This window comes from Procambarus clarkii, chromosome 15, assembly GCF_040958095.1.
Source record: "Procambarus clarkii isolate CNS0578487 chromosome 15, FALCON_Pclarkii_2.0, whole genome shotgun sequence".
Taxonomy (NCBI): Eukaryota; Metazoa; Arthropoda; class Malacostraca; order Decapoda; family Cambaridae; genus Procambarus; species Procambarus clarkii.
Window position 1 is genome coordinate 32,566,386 of NC_091164.1, and position 15,702 is coordinate 32,582,087.

General features: G+C 43.1%; 1 protein-coding gene across 1 annotated transcript; it reads left to right on the forward strand.

The window, feature by feature from the left end:
* The first annotated feature begins 477 nt into the window (after window positions 1-477).
* On the forward strand, window positions 478-3,789 carry LOC138365064 (uncharacterized). Its single transcript, XM_069325170.1, has 2 exons — window positions 478-1,129; window positions 2,903-3,789. The coding sequence occupies exons 1-2, from the start codon at window positions 478-480 to the stop codon at window positions 3,787-3,789; spliced, it is 1,539 nt and encodes a 512-aa protein (XP_069181271.1).
* Window positions 3,790-15,702: the final 11,913 nt, after the last annotated feature.

The following is a 15,702-nucleotide window of genomic DNA, read 5'->3' on the forward strand; positions in this document are numbered from 1 at the left end:
AGCGCATACAGCAGGAGGGACTTATGCGTCTTGTCCCGGGCGAACGTCAAAAAAATTTTCAAGTCAATGCTCGAGGCGCGGCAGTTCCCCCGGGCTACTGCTACGCTTTCCACACAAGAGGCCCGGGCTGCCGACAACCCACTTGTGCGTTCCAACATTATTGCCCACGATGTTACAAGCGACACCCTGCCTACAATTCCTGCTCACAGGTGCGCAAAGGATATGGGGATGAGCGGCAACAACGTCGCCCCCCACAGGATCAGTATACAAAGAACACCAGAATTACAGATGTCCGTGGACGTACCAACGCCGGTCAACGCAGACGCACTTAATGTTTTACTGGCGGGTTACCCATTACGGGAATACATTGTGAGGGGCTTCAAAAGGGGTTTCCTACTTGGCTTTGAAGGGACGCGGTCCCCTCTCTCTTCAAGCAACCCTTCGGACACGACGGAACGCCCGCATATTGTGGGACCAATGCTAGACAAAGAATTAAGACTGGGACGAATCGCGGGACCTTTTGAGGTACCACCGCTCCCGAACTTTAAATGCTCCCCCATAGCTCTGAGAGAAAAATCCACGCCAGGTAAGTTCAGGCTCTTGCATAATCTTAGTTTTCCTTATTCACAACTAAGCGTGAATGCCAACATTCCTAAGGCGTCTTCAACCGTGCACTACCAGAACATCAATGATGCCATCGAGTTGGTTGTCAGGTGTTCGCCAGGGGCGTTCCTGGCAAAGTGTGACATTGCAGAAGCATTTTGGATTGTCCCAGTACACCCGAGCAATTATCATCTCCTAGGTTTCCATTACGATGGGCGGTACTATTACGAGAAGATGCTCAGTATGGGAGCTGCCTCCTCCTGCAGGATCTTCGAGACTTTTTCAAGCGGTCTGAAATGGATCCTCGAGGAGAAGTTCAACGTGCGGGGTGTTGTGAAGGTACTTGATGATTTTCTCTTCGTCAGCAGTTCTTTTGAAGGATGCCTGCGTGACCTGCGGGTGTTCACCGCTCTGTGCGAGCAACTGGGGGTTCCCCTGGCGCCACACAAGACTGAGGGACCGTGCACTAGGCTTACGTTCTTAGGCATCGAAATAGATTCAGATTCAGATTCAGATGTTTATTCAGGTAAGGTATATACATACAAGTGATGTTACATTAATGGATTGATATATAGATAGAGCTAGTACATACAATGCCTAAAGCCACTATTACGCAATGCGTTTCGGGCAAGAAAAACATTAATATCTAGAACTTAATACTAATTGAGCATAAAGAATAAAAGATGTTGAGAACAAATACAAATAAAGATAAAAAAAAAGGGGGAACATGACTGAAAAAGCAGCACAAATACAATAGATTGACAAACAGTGTTGATTAAAAAAAAAAGAAAAAAAAGAAAATAACAGACATGGGTTGACAATAGAGGAGTGAGGTAGATTACAGGGAATTTATTAGGTAGTGTTTAGTTTTTATCTTAAACTGGTTGAGAGAGGTACAGTCTTTAACATGGTTGGGAAGGTCATTCCACATTCTGGGCCCCTTGATTTGCAGAGCATTTCTAGTTTGATTAAGACGTACTCTAGGAATATCAAAACTGTATTTATTTCTGGTGTGGTGCTCATGGGTTCTGTTACAACCTTCTATGAAGCTTTTAAGATCAGGATTGGCATTATAGTTTAGCGTTTTATATATGTATAATACACATGAGAGAATGTGCAGTGACTTAATATCTAACATATTAAGAGATTTGAGTAGGGGTACCGAGTGATGTCTGGGGCCAGAGTTGGATATTGTTCTAATAGCGGCTTTGTGTTGGGTAATTAGAGGACGTAAGTGATTTTGGGTAGTAGAACCCCAAGCACAAATACCATAGTTGAGATAAGGATAGATAAGGGAGTAATAGAGTGTCACCAGAGCAGGGCGTGGTACATAATATCTGATCTTAGAAAGAATGCCCACAGTTTTTGAAACTTTTTTTGATATATTTAGAATGTGTCCCTGGAAATTCAGCTTGTGGTCAATGTGAATGCCAAGGAATTTGCCATCTAATTTGTTACAAATTTGGGTATTGTTTATTTTGAGATTAATAAGACTAGAGGATTTATTGCCAAACAGAATATAGAAGGTTTTGTCAATGTTAAGGGTGAGTTTGTTGGCAGTTAGCCAAAGATGGACTTTATTTAGCTCAGTATTTACTGTGGCATTTAGAGCAAGAGGGTCAGGACTGGAGTAAATGAAGGTTGTGTCGTCAGCAAATAGAATTGGTTTGAGGTGTTGGGAGGCATTTGGAAGGTCATTAATGTAGATGAGAAAGAGGAGAGGGCCAAGTATGCTGCCCTGAGGAACACCAATGTTGATAGGTAGGGTGGGAGAAATTGTATTATTCACAGAAACATATTGGAGCCTGTCAGTAAGGTAGGACTCGAGGTATTGTAGGGAGTGTCCTCTGACTCCATAATGATGTAATTTAAGAAGAAGGTTATGGTGGTTGACAGTATCAAAAGCTTTACGCAGGTCCACAAATAACCCAACAGGGAGCTCCTTTTTATCAAGAGCTGTATGAATCGAGTTAAGCATACTAATAAGTGCATCGTTAGTGCTTTTTTTGGGTCTGAAGCCATATTGGCAAGGGCTAAGTATATTGAGTTTGGCTAGATATGAGTAAAGCTGCTTGTATATAAGTTTTTCAAAAATTTTTGACAAGTTTGGCAGGATTGATATAGGTCTGTAGTTGTTAACATCTGTGGGGTCACCACATTTGTGGACAGGCGTTACTCTCGCTTTTTTTAGAATATCTGGAAAGGTTTGGAGTTCAAGTGACTTGTTGAAGAGCAAAGCAATAGCAGGGGCTAAAGATCTGGAGGCTTTTTTGTAAATTAAAGTTGGTATCTCCTCAAGAAATAGATGCATGTAGGATGGAAACCAGACTTCCAGAGGACAAGCGGACGAAGTACCAGGCAGAAGTCGAGATGGCGATGGGGAAGAAGTCACTTCCCCTGCGAGACCTTCAGTCGATCATAGGTAGGCTGCAATTCGCCACATCGGTAATCCCGGGAGGACGGGCTTTCCTAAGACGACTGCACGCGCTCACTAGTGGGGTGCAGCGTCCCTCGCGTCTATGCTTACTGGACGCTGAGGCTCAGCGAGACCTTGTAGCCTGGCGCTCCTTCCTCATTAATTTTAACGGTGTTACAGTTTTTCCCCCCGATGGAGGATGGGGGTCAGCGGTGTCTCTATCAATGGGCGCGGACGCCTCTTCTAGAGGGTACGGGCTCACCTTGGGGGCAGCATGGTTCAGGGGCATGTGGCCAGATTCATGGCGAAGGCTTAACATAGCCCTGCTGGAGCTTTATCCTTTCTATATGGGTATTTCCATCTTCGCTCAGGTATTGTCCAACAAGAGGCTAGTCTGCAGGTCTGATAATAGCGCTGTGGTAAATGTGCTTTCTTCACTGTCTGCCAAGTTCCCAATTCTTATGCAAATAGTCAGGCCTCTGGCCGTACTCCTGCTTACGCATAATATCACACTTCTCCCATCACACATTCCCGGCAAGCTTAATACAGTTTGTGATGCCCTTTCACGCTTACAGGTCCTGCCGCACATGTTCCTCAGGGAAGCGGGCCTCACAGAGAATCCAGTCGAAGTGCCGCAAAACTTACTGCCCCGCAACTTTGGGGACCCTACTCAATTCACTGCAACCTACAACACGGAGGGCGTATCAGGCAAAATGAGCGGAGTACGTGGCCTATGTCGTGGGGGAACGGCGTGGGATGCACCCTCTTGATGCCCCAACTTCAACACTTGCGAATTTCCTACAGTCTCTGCTTACGCGGGGTCTGGTCTACCGCTCGCTGAGCACTTACCTAGCGGCTATAGCTTTCATCTTCAAACTGAATGGTCGGAAGGACCCCACGCGTAAGTTTGTTGTCACTCAGCTGCTAAAAGGAGCAAGAAAAGCTGCGCGCCAGTCAACGATACGGCGTCTTCCTGTGACGAGGTGCCTATTACACCGTCTTCTACGAGCCCTGGGAAAAGTATGTATGTTGGAGCACGATAAAAAGTGCTACAGGGCAATTTTTTCCTTGGCTTTTCACGCATGCCTGCGCCCTGGGGAAGTGGTCTATGCCGCGAACGGTCAACACACTCTCCGGCTGGAACAGATAACACTCACAAGAACACGACTGGATATACTACTCGGTTCATACAAACACAGTGCGGGTCGCACGCCTACGCTATCTTTGAAGGTGAACACCAATAACAGGTACTGCCCGGTACGAGCCCTCTCAAAATACCTCGCCCTACGGGGTACGGCGCCAGGACCAATATTCCTCAATGCACACGGCGCCCCTGTGACGAGGCAAGATTTCTCTCGGATGCTACGAGGCACCCTGGCCGCTTTGGGTCTTCCTCCCAACGACTACGCCCCACATTCCTTCCGGATTGGACGGGCCACGCAGCTGTCACTTGACGGTCATCTACAGGACACGATTAAGGCCGTCGGACGGTGGAGGAGTGACATTTTTCACTCTTACGTCAGGCAAGATGTCATCTCGCTTCCTCATTGAAATGTTCCGCGGCCAGCGGGCACTCGCCCTTCGGGGGGGGGGGGGTCCGGCCAGCTGGCTCTGAAGAGTGGGGGTGCAGCACCGGCCCCTAAGTATTACGCTGTCCGCAGCTACTTACTCTCACTTGAAAGAGTATTGTTAAATTTGTCCTATAGGTGTATTCTACAGCTACTAGTAATTTACCATTTCACATTATGTCTGGGATTTGCCACATTATTTATGTCATGTGTTAGGCCACTATATGCTACTCTTTAAGCCCCGATTCTACTTAAAAATTATGTTAAACGTTTGCCTTACTTGTACCAATAGTTAATAAGGATTCCGCGTTCTTCAGACCATGTTCTATTTAGTTACCGGATATAAGCATATATATTAAGGTTATTAACTCATTGTAGCCAAGTTATACATGTATTTATGCTGTTGTAAAATTATACAAGTTACCTGTTCATTAACATGGTCTGAAAAAATTTAATTATTTTGTTACTACTAAAAAATTAAATAAATAGGTCCCAATGCTGTCGGTGTCTTATTCCTCCGTTATCAGAAAATAAATAATTAAATATTAATTTTGTTAATATCTTTTCAGGGAAAACTTGCAAGTACAATTCGTATACAAGAGGGGCAACAAGAGCCAGAGGATGTCTACTAAGAAAATATATAAGTCTTTATCCTCACACTCTTGATATATGGTCTTCTCTGGTCTCTTTATTTTCTCTCCTCACAAATGTCCTTTTTTTTATTTCTTTTACGTTTCTCTCCTGTTTTTCTTGTCTTTTAATCTCTCCTTTCCTCCTCTCTTCTAACACCTCTCGTTTCCTGTCTCTTCTAGCTTCTCTCTTCCTTTACTTTTTATATTTGTGGAATTCATTTATGTCATTTTTATCATGTATATTTTTCTTGTATCTTTTTCTTATCTTGTGTTTCTCTTCCCCTTCTCTTCAATGATTTCTCATTTCTCTCCTCTCTCTGTTGTTTCTGTTCTGTCTTCTCTCTCCTTGCCTTAATTTTGTTCTGTCTCCTCTTTTGTTGTGTGTGTCTCTCTCTCTCTCTCTCTCTCTCTCTCTCTCTCTCTCTCTCTCTCTCTCTCTCTCTCTCTCTCTCTCTCTCTCTCTCTCTCTCTCTCTCTCTCTCTCTCTCTCTCTCTCTCTCTCTCTCTCTCTCTCTCTCTCTCTCTCTCTCTCTCTCTCTCTCTCTCTCTCTCTCTCTCTCTCTCTCTCTCTCTCTCTCTCTCTCTCTCTCTCTCTCTCTCTCTCTCTCTCTCTCTCTCTCTCTCTCTCTCTCTCTCTCTCTCTCTCTCATCAAGATTGTAACTTGCTGAGCTCAATGAATTGTGGGGTTCAGTCCCTGAGACAATTATATGCCTCTGCAGCCCTTTCCACTACCGCCCACAAGATGGGTATGGGGTGCATAATAAATGAACTAAACTAACTTTAAGACATCCTGAAAGAAAGCTTGGAGGGCTTGAAAAATTGCAGAACGAAGCCTTGAGGATAATCCTTGGGTGCCCTCGTACCACAAAGATACTTAATATGAGAAAGGAACTTATTATTCCGAGCGTTGTTTATCGTGTTACTAAAATTAACTGTCAAATTGGTATAAAAATGCTTAGGCTATCTCATCCTAACCCTTGCACAGAAGCCCTCCAGAATTTCTTTATTGAATGTAAACATTGTTTCAAATAGATAAATAAAATTGGAACTGAACTCAGAAAGTATCAGATTTATAATTTGTACCAAGAGAGACAACAATATCACTTTCCTGCACTGTAGGAAATTACACCCTTTTCAATATTAATCCCTCCCTTTCCATCAAAGGAGCAAATTAGAGATCAGTCCCAGCTTTGTTTTGAGGCAAAGCTCAACGTCTAAAGCCATATTGATGCTCTGTCCACAGAGCATTCTCTCTCTCAAATCATATACACTGAAGGTTTCCTACAGCGCCCAACGGGTGCAGCTGGAAGTGCAGTTGTCCTGACAATAGGCTATGACTTATATTTTGAGTGGGGAGTCCGTATAAACAACTGGGCCTCTACCCTTCAGACTGAACTATTTGCCTTGCTCCTTGCACTGAAATGGGTACAAGTATCCAAACTTGATACATTAATTGTAAGTGACTCTTTATCATCCTTAATTGCTCTCAACTCCTTAAGACATAACTGTAACATGCTTGTGTCTGAAGCTAGACACAAATACAACAACAACTTTGAACTGCCCTGAACTATATCCGATCCTATCTTAGTAACAGACACCAATATGTAGCCATCAATGATATAACCTCTCCCACTCTACCACTTACCATAGGGGTGCCACAGAGCAGCATCCTAGGACCCTCCTGTTTCTAATATACATCAATGATCTCCCTAATGTCTCTAACATACTTAAACCTATATTGTTGGTTGATGATACTACTCATCTACTCTGACCCCAACCCATTCCTGTTAAATAATGTTGTAAACAATTAATTAAAAAAAGTCTACTTGTGGATGTCAACCAACAAACTCACACTAAACATAGAAAAGATCTACTATATCTTATTTGGAAACAAATCAACAAATGCAATTCAGCTTCAGATAGCTAATGTAAACATTAACATTAAAAATGATGGAAAGTTCCTTGGCCTATTCCTAGACAAGAGACTCACCTTCCGCACCCATATACAACACATAACTAAAAAGGTTTCTATAACAGTTGGTATACTCTCTAAGATCAGATATTATGTACCCTACTCTGCTCTCCTCTCACTCTATTATGCACTTATCTATCCCTATCATTCTTATGGTATTTGTGCTTGAGGTTCAACCTCTGCAAACTACCTCAAGCCCATCATCATCCAGTAAAAATCTGCTATCAGGACAATAACTAACTCTACCTTCAGACAACACACAGCTCCCTTGTTCAAATCCCTAAACATGCTAAACATAAATTCACTCCATACATTCTCCTGTGTAAATTACGTTTATAAAACCCTTTTTCTAAGTGCAAACCCTGTTCTGAAACTCTTCCTGGACAGATGTAATAGAACACATGGCCACCCCACCAGACATAAATATCTCTTTGATATCCCCAGAGTCAAACTTAATCTATGTAAACACTCTATGTAAATAAAGGGACCTAGTCTATGGAACTCACTCCCTAATGATTTGAAAAGCTGTCCAACTTCTGCCATATTCAAAAATAAAACCAAAAAGTACCTAATTTCATCTTCATAGTTTTCTACCATGGGCTTTATCTTCACACTGTATTTAGTGTTACTCAATCCCCCAATATTTGTACCTAAGCCATATTACTTTAACATTGTAATCTTAGATATCATCTGATATCATGGTTGTTGTATTCAGTGCATATACTACTGCATTATTCCTTGAAACTTTTCCTCGAAATGATCTTCATATTGTGCTTCAGTGAACCAATGTATAACCCTGAAATGCTATCCTCATGTACCTAGTAATCCTTGTTTCTTTATTGTGTATTGTTATTATTGTGTATCATTCTGATCTGCTTTTGTGTCAAAATTTCTTCAAATTACCTGCAAACACTTTTGCTGATTTTACTGTAATTATTCTACTTAAAATTATCTGTACCTGTAAAGAAAAGCTGTAAAATACCTGCTAACATTTTTTATCAATTTTACTGTTAATTTATAAAAAAAAATCTGTTTAAGGACTTACCCGAAACGCTATGCGTGCTAGTGGCTTTACAAGAATGTTAATTCAACTTATTTTCTATATTCTCTGTTAACCCCCAATGTAACTTCTTGTACATAAATAAATAAAAATAAAATAATAAAAATAACAAAATTATTAATGATGGGGTCAAGCGACGAGGGAGTAATTGCGCAAAGCGTCCCTCACCTGTGACGTCACAGCGTCATCTGACGCCATATCAACACAGCGGCCATTTTGTTGTCAGTTCAGTCATGGCGAGGACAAACCCTTCATGCAAACTGCACCTACTATCAAGAAGAAGAAGATTTTGTGTTCCACCGATAGTATTATCGTAAGTAAACACTTATATTTTATATTTTATTATATTAATTGATTCTATTTTTCTGTAATAAAGGTCCAAGAGGGTGTTGAGTAAGGAACAAGGGTACTGTGTTGGGAGGTGAGGGCTGTTACTGGTGTCTGTGGAGATGTGAGGACTTGTACCAACCACTATCACCACCAGTACCTTGTCTTGCACCCTGCTTAGTATTCCTATTGAGATATGAAATATTATTGCATTCAAATAATTATTCATTCCCAGTCATTACTATTTTTATGGGCTATGTTCTGTTACCCTAATGCTTTTTATTCCTGGGCATGTCCATTTACTCTCCAGCCCTTCACAAGCCACTGCTGCACCCCCTCCATGCCCATACTTACTGTGCTTATTCTTACAGGACTGCAATGCATTATGTGGTGTTCACTGCCTGGACACCTTGGCAATGTAGAGACAGATATTCTGCAATACCGTGATATTAGCAGTAGAGTGATAAGCTGACACACGGGAGGTACAATGGAAAGAAGTTGAGTATCAACTCTTGTAATTTATATTGCTTCCAGTGAGTTTTTAGTTTTCTTATAATCACTATGTTATCTATCTCCTACAACCTAGTTATCTGCTTCATACATGCATTATAGGGTTCTGGTAGTTGTTCTACTCACCAAGCCCTTCCAAGGCCAGGCTTGACATGTGAGAGCTTGATCCAACAGGCTGTTGCTTGGACAGGCCCCTCAGGTCCACATATCCACCACAGCCTTGTTTGTCCAGCACTTCTTGAAGATGTTCAGGTTTTCTCTTGAAGATGTCGACGGTTGTTCCAGCAATACTGTATTTCTTTTATTGCTGAAAACATGTTTTCAGTCATAAAAAAAATAATCCTGAATCCAGAAAAAATCCCTTTTGTACTCAGCCTGTGTAGGGTAGTTTATTGTGCATCCTAGTATTGTGTATGTGTAGTATATATATTTGTGTAGTATATTTGGTATATTTAATGCCTCTAACCTCTCCTCATAGTTCTTGTCCTTCAATTCTGGGAGCCACTTAGTAGCATGTCTTTGCACCTTTTCCAGTTTATGTGCTTCTTAAGATATGGGCACCATACAACCGCTGCATATTCCAGCTTTAGTCTAACAAAAGTCGTGAACAATTTCTTGAGTATTTCGCCATCCATGCATTTAAAAGCTCTGAATATTATCCTTTACCTGCAATTGGTTGTTGCTGTATTTATAGAATATGATTTGTTCTGCTTTACATTTGTTTATTCTTTTTTTCAAAGTTTCTTTCTGCCTCTCTCCTCACTGCAGTGTAGTTGTTTCTCTTTGTATTACTGGTATGTTTGGGGGTTTGGCCTCTTCGTATATTGATTCCATTTTTGTGTCTTTTGGTCTCTGGCCGTCTTGAAATTTCAGTTGAACAAATCCTGTTTCCTAGTTCTGCATCTCTGTTTTGGTATAAATGTTTTTGTTCCTTTATCATATATTTCACAAAATTGACATACTGTGCATTAATTCATCTCAATTACTTCCTTTCCTAACAGCAAGCCTTTCCAGTAAAATTCTTTGAATTCTTTTCTGATTTCCAGCCTAATGTTTGTTTTATCCTAGTGTGTATGATGCCTAGCGTGTGCCTGGTGCCTGTTGTGTTAAACCGAAGATAAATGCATAAGTATAGGTCAGTAATTTCTCCAGCTTTGAAAGGGGCTTTCATTATGCAGCAGTATTCCACTCTAGTAGCACTAGCGTCTTGAAAACTATCATCATCGGTATAGCATCTCTAGTGTGAAAAGTTTTTGTTATCTATCCTGTCATTTTTCTTGCAGTTGTGATGGCTACTTTATTGTGTTTTTAAATGTAAGGCCTTCAGACATCAGTACACCCAAATCCTTTACGTTGCTTTTCCGTTCAATGTTATGATTTGACTGAGTTTTGTAAGTGGTTTCCGTTTTTATATTTTCATTTTTTCCGTAGCACATGAGCTGAAACTTATGTTCGTTAATCACCATGTTATTTTCTGTAGCCCATAGAAAGACCTGATTTACATCTGATTGGAGGTTTGCCGTGTCCTCTATGTTGCCTACTGTTACGACCCTGGGTTCTCCAGTGGAAACCAGATGTCAAAATTTAGCTATTAAACTTTCTGGTAGTACAGTTGGGTGCTTCACTAGCGGCAATTGTTTGTATCTTCCCTGCCAGACGTAAGACTATTGTTGTTTCTCAAAGAGTATTTAAAGACTGAGCTGGGGGTTGATTATTAAATAACAACATAGGCACCAACTTTGCTTACTAATACTTTCTAATCATTTGTAAAATAACAATACATTGCATAGGGGAAGATCTTTAATGTGCTTAGCTGCACGATCAATTAGGCTCCTTCCGGCACCACGACATGAGGGAGGCCAGCTGGTCGCTAGGAGGTCTCTCTTCTCTGGCTGGTGTTCGTGCGGACGAGACCTACTCTGTGGCTGCACCCCTACTCTTCTCCCTTCTCCTCTTACTTATTTCCCTTACCCTAAGTTCCTGTACCCTTAAGTTAAGTATTATATGGTGTTAAGTGTGCCTACTCTGGTAGTAACGATTGGTGAGACCTGGGGGTAGTATTTGCCAGTGTTTTGGGTACCCCTAAGTGTTGTGTTTTGTATTAGGGTCCCACGTGGTTTCCCTACCCTAAGCTGCACCCAGCTTCAGTGCTTATCCAGTAGTACTTTACCCTAGCTTGTTATTAGTGTAAACCTTGTATCCTGCCTAAGTGGACCAAGGCTTTTAACAGAAGATAGTGTGGTAAAGTTATTATTATTATTGTTATTGGTGTGAGTGTATATGGGGGGTTGTTAAGGGGTTAATAAATAAGTACATGAATTACAGAGTATCCCCTCTTCCAGTGTGGGAGCGCATTGATCAACCCTTAGACTAACATATATGGTCTAGTAGCAAGTTATTACTACTGCGGATAGTTTATTTTGGGGGCCGGGCCTTTTAGCTCTCCCATATTTGATACTCTTGTCTTCTAACTACCCTTACCCCTTAATAGTACCAGTACCCCATAGAAGCCCCACACATATATTTATAACAAGTGGTTGGCACATCAAGTCCGCACGACACAGGAAGAATCACTCAACAGAGCTACCTGCTTGCAGGAGGGGCGGCCAGTTAAGGCAAACGATCCTGTCTTGCAATTATGCTCCACGCAATGATGCTGACACCAGCAAGGGACACGAGGCATCGTGTCTCACTCAGCTTTTCTTATCTTCTTCTTCTTCTTTCTTCTTTCTTCTTTCTTCTCTCTTCCTTCTTCTCTCTTCTTTCTTCTCTCTTCTTTCTTCTCTCTTCCTCCTCCCATGGGTCTTTGACAAGCGACCTGGGGTCCATTGGGGTCCGTCCGTCCTGGGGTCCATCCTGGGTAGACCGATGTTGGTGGGACAGACTGGAGTCGTTGTTGCTCCTCTTCCATCTTTACTGGGTCGTCTGGGGTCGTCTGCAGAACGACCTGGGGTCCACTGAGGGTCCGTCCGTCTTGGGGTCCGCTGGGGTCCGTCCGTCCTGGGGTCCACTGGGTAGACCAATGTTGACTGACCGAGAGGGCTGCATCTTGGGGTCCCCTGGGGTGGTGATGGTGGTGGAGCCATGACCTCCAGGTAGTGGGCTGGTCGTGGTGGTGGTGATAAATGCCCGTGAGTATGGTACACAGCAGCCGTCTCCCTCTTTTGTATGTGCGTCTCTCCTCTCCTCTGGCTCCCACCTGTGGGTGAACAGAAAGGCGACAATACCCGTGTTCCATCTTGTTGTGTGACCCTGTAGTTTGTATAGGGTTCACACAGTCCAATTATAAGCTCTCCTCCTGGCAACAACTACACTTAAATTTTAATAATCCAATTAACTCTGAATGATATTGACTTGGTGGAACATAAAACAGTAACAGAGTAAAGTTAGAGAAGAGAGAATAAGGTCATCACTACTTTTAACTTGTCACAAAAAAAAATCAACACTAATAGACAAAACACTAGCCTAACTTAACTGTACCTTCCTAATCTCAAGTACTTAATTAACTGTTACTCCCACCCTTAACCTACAGCCACCTACGTGACCCAGAGTGTTTCCCTAGCTTCTCCGCCGGTCAACAACTCAAAACTTTTGTCACCCCTATGACCAGACTATCTAACGTCGAGCGTCCCCAACGTGAAGTCTACTGACATACTAAGCCTCCCCCTAGCATGCTGTACAAAACCAGTACACCTCGGGTTATTGCGTTCAAATGGAGTAAAACAGTCGATCGCAATAATCTGAGCAGAACCACTACTTAAAAACTACACCTGCCACTCCCCACTGACCTGGAGACCAGCGGTGGCTGGGTGTCCCCGTGGGACATGCGAGGTCACCTGTCACACTCAGGTGAGCTCCACTACCAACACCGCTAAGTTCCCAAATCGCCAAATCTTATTACTAACATAAATCACTACACACGCAAGTTCTGGTGAACATTCCCTGAACTACACAAAACTCACAAAATCACTAAACACAACACCAGAGAATCACTATCTCCTAACCTGAAAAAAAGTTCGCTAACTCGCGAATAATAAACACCTGTCAAGATCTCCCTGATAGCGCCTGAGCGGCAAAAAGACACGTGGGACTGAACAATGTTAAATGAACACCAATACCTTAAACATTGTTCAACACCGCTGCCAACATTGTAACGGGGGGTGGGGGAAATAACTCTATCTTGTCCATTATTCCACCCCCCAGTTAACTAACGAGGCCGGGGGAAACAGCTCTCTCTAGTCCGTTATCCCGTCCCCAGTTAGCTAACTATTCTAGAACACTCCCAGAGATCCTAAGGCAACCTCTCTCGTTCAACACCTTGTAACCTAGGTATTTGACTACCTAGGTGCTAAGACTACAAGGCGCCGTCACTTGATCAGTTACCCGAAACTCTAGAGAGAACTCTAGAATACAGAATCATTGCCACAAACGTATAAGAGAAAACGAAAGGAAAGAAATGAATAGTGAAGTAATTAGTGAGGGTTTGGGGTGAGAGGGAGAGAGGTGGGAGGGGCGAGGATGGTCATTAGTTGAAAGTGAGAGTTTAGAGAGGGGTGGAGGGAGAGGAGTAGATAGGTAGAAGGAGAAGAGTAGACAGTAGAAGTAGAAGAGTAGATAGTAGAAGACGAAATGCTGCCACCATCCATTCATGATCATTACATACAAGACAAGGAATGGAACTTGCCTGTATCACAAAATTCTCAAAGGATGTTATCATGAGTTCATTATTAGTATGTTCCCTCTGTACCATGTATCAACTCCAAACATGTACTCATTAATATCTTGAATCTAGTAACCACCGAGGCTTTCTCACCTCAACTCAAAGCTCTAGGGAACAAAGACGATTTAAATAATAAGTTCATATATTTCACATGAAGTATCATAATTTAGCAATTGAATTAAAATGTTCCAGTTTAATATGCAAAGTGAGTCATCATCCAAGAACTCGAGAACCCTACAACTTGACTGCCCCTGATCATCACACAACATATGTAAACACGACCAAGTCACCTCAATGTTCACTCACCGAGGACTGAGTCTAAGTTGAAGGGGGGGGGGGTCTGTAGCTTGACAGAGACTGTCTCGCCCCTGCCGGCCGACAGCCTCCCTGCTAGGGACGTCTTCTCTGCTCTGCTGGCTCGTCTGCTGTTCTGTCTGTTCATGCTTAATACTCTATGCTCCCTCAGTATATATTGGGGACCCTAGTACTAACTCCGCCCACAAGTAGATAGCCTCCGGCACTACCAAGCCACTCCTTAAATGTTGGCATGTTTGAAGGCTACCAGACTACAATTATAAGCTTAGCGGAAGCAAGGTGAAATTCTCATGATCTGACCTCAGGTCACTTGAGGTCATTAACGCTTGAGGTGTGAGATCTCAGACCGACAAACTGGCGCCTCTCAGATCCTTGTCTGTGACTCATGTACTCTATGTATGTATTAAACTAAACCAACCACTTTACAGTGTTACAGATGCAGTCCTCGAGGAGGGGCAGCGGATAGGCATCCACAATGGTCACCTTGTTGAGCTGCCGATAGTCGGTGCATAATCGCCAGGAGCCGTCTGGTTTGGGGACCAAAAGGCAGGGCGAGCACCAAGAGCCCTGGCTCGGCCGGATGAGGCCGTGCTGGAGCAAGAAGTCGACCTCCTTCCGTACGATGGCCTTCTTTTCTGGACTCATCCGATAGGGTTGAAGGCGAATGGGAGTGTAGTCCGTCAACTCGACATCATGGCAAATGGCATCAGTCTGGGTCGGGACCTCCCCGAACAGACTGGAGAATTCATCAACCAACGACTGCACCTCTTCACGTTGGGCCATCTGCAAATGGGACAGTCCCTCCACAGCATTCACAGAACTAGAATTATTGAAAATGAGATTAGTTGGGTCCCCAGAACAATCATCCCCTCTCTCACTGGAAATGGAAACATTGGTTAGTGCAATGGGCCTGGGGCCCTGGAACTTCTTCAGTCGATTTACATGTATGAGCATTACCTGGTTACGTTTGTCAGAGTGCCTCACTTTGTACGTGAGGTCCCCAGTCTTTTCTGTCACAATGTAGGGGCCTTCGTACTTGTGGGACATAGTGTTCCCTAGTCGAGGCTTTAATACCAGGACAGGGTCGCCAGGTTGAAATACCCGTAACTTAGATTTAGCATCGTTACGTTCTTTCATCTTTTCTTGGGCCTTGCCAAGATACTTTAATGCAGCCGCCTTGCAGTCCTTGAGTCTCTGGTGGTGTTGCGCAAAGAAAGCCGAACCTTCGGTTAACGTTACGTTCCCTAACAGATTCTCCTGTAACATTTGCAAGGGTCCACGAACTTTATGGCCAAAGACTAACTCAAAAGGAGAACAGCCCAGTGAACTTTGTAATCCCTCTCTAGCCGCAAACAAAACATACGGTAAATTCTCATCCCAGAAGGTGTGGGAACTCTCGCACGATGTCTTCAACATCTGCTTCAGAGTTAGATGGAAACGTTCAATTACCCCCTGACTCTGTGGATGGTATGGGCTGGAAACCTTATGAGTTATTCCATGTTCCTTACAAAATTGCTCAAAAACATCAGACTTAAAATTAGTACCATTGTCAGTTTGCACGACCCGAGGCAGTCCAAA

What these genes read in the sequence shown, in the direction of transcription:
- LOC138365064 (XM_069325170.1), top strand. Translation starts at nt 478, where the DNA reads ATGCTAGACAAAGAATTAAGACTGGGACGAATCGCGGGACCTTTTGAG. An exon ending in AGATTCAGATGTTTATTCAG is followed by an intron (nt 1,130 to 2,902) that starts GTAAGGTATATA and finishes TATCTCCTCAAG; the next exon opens with AAATAGATGCATGTAGGATG.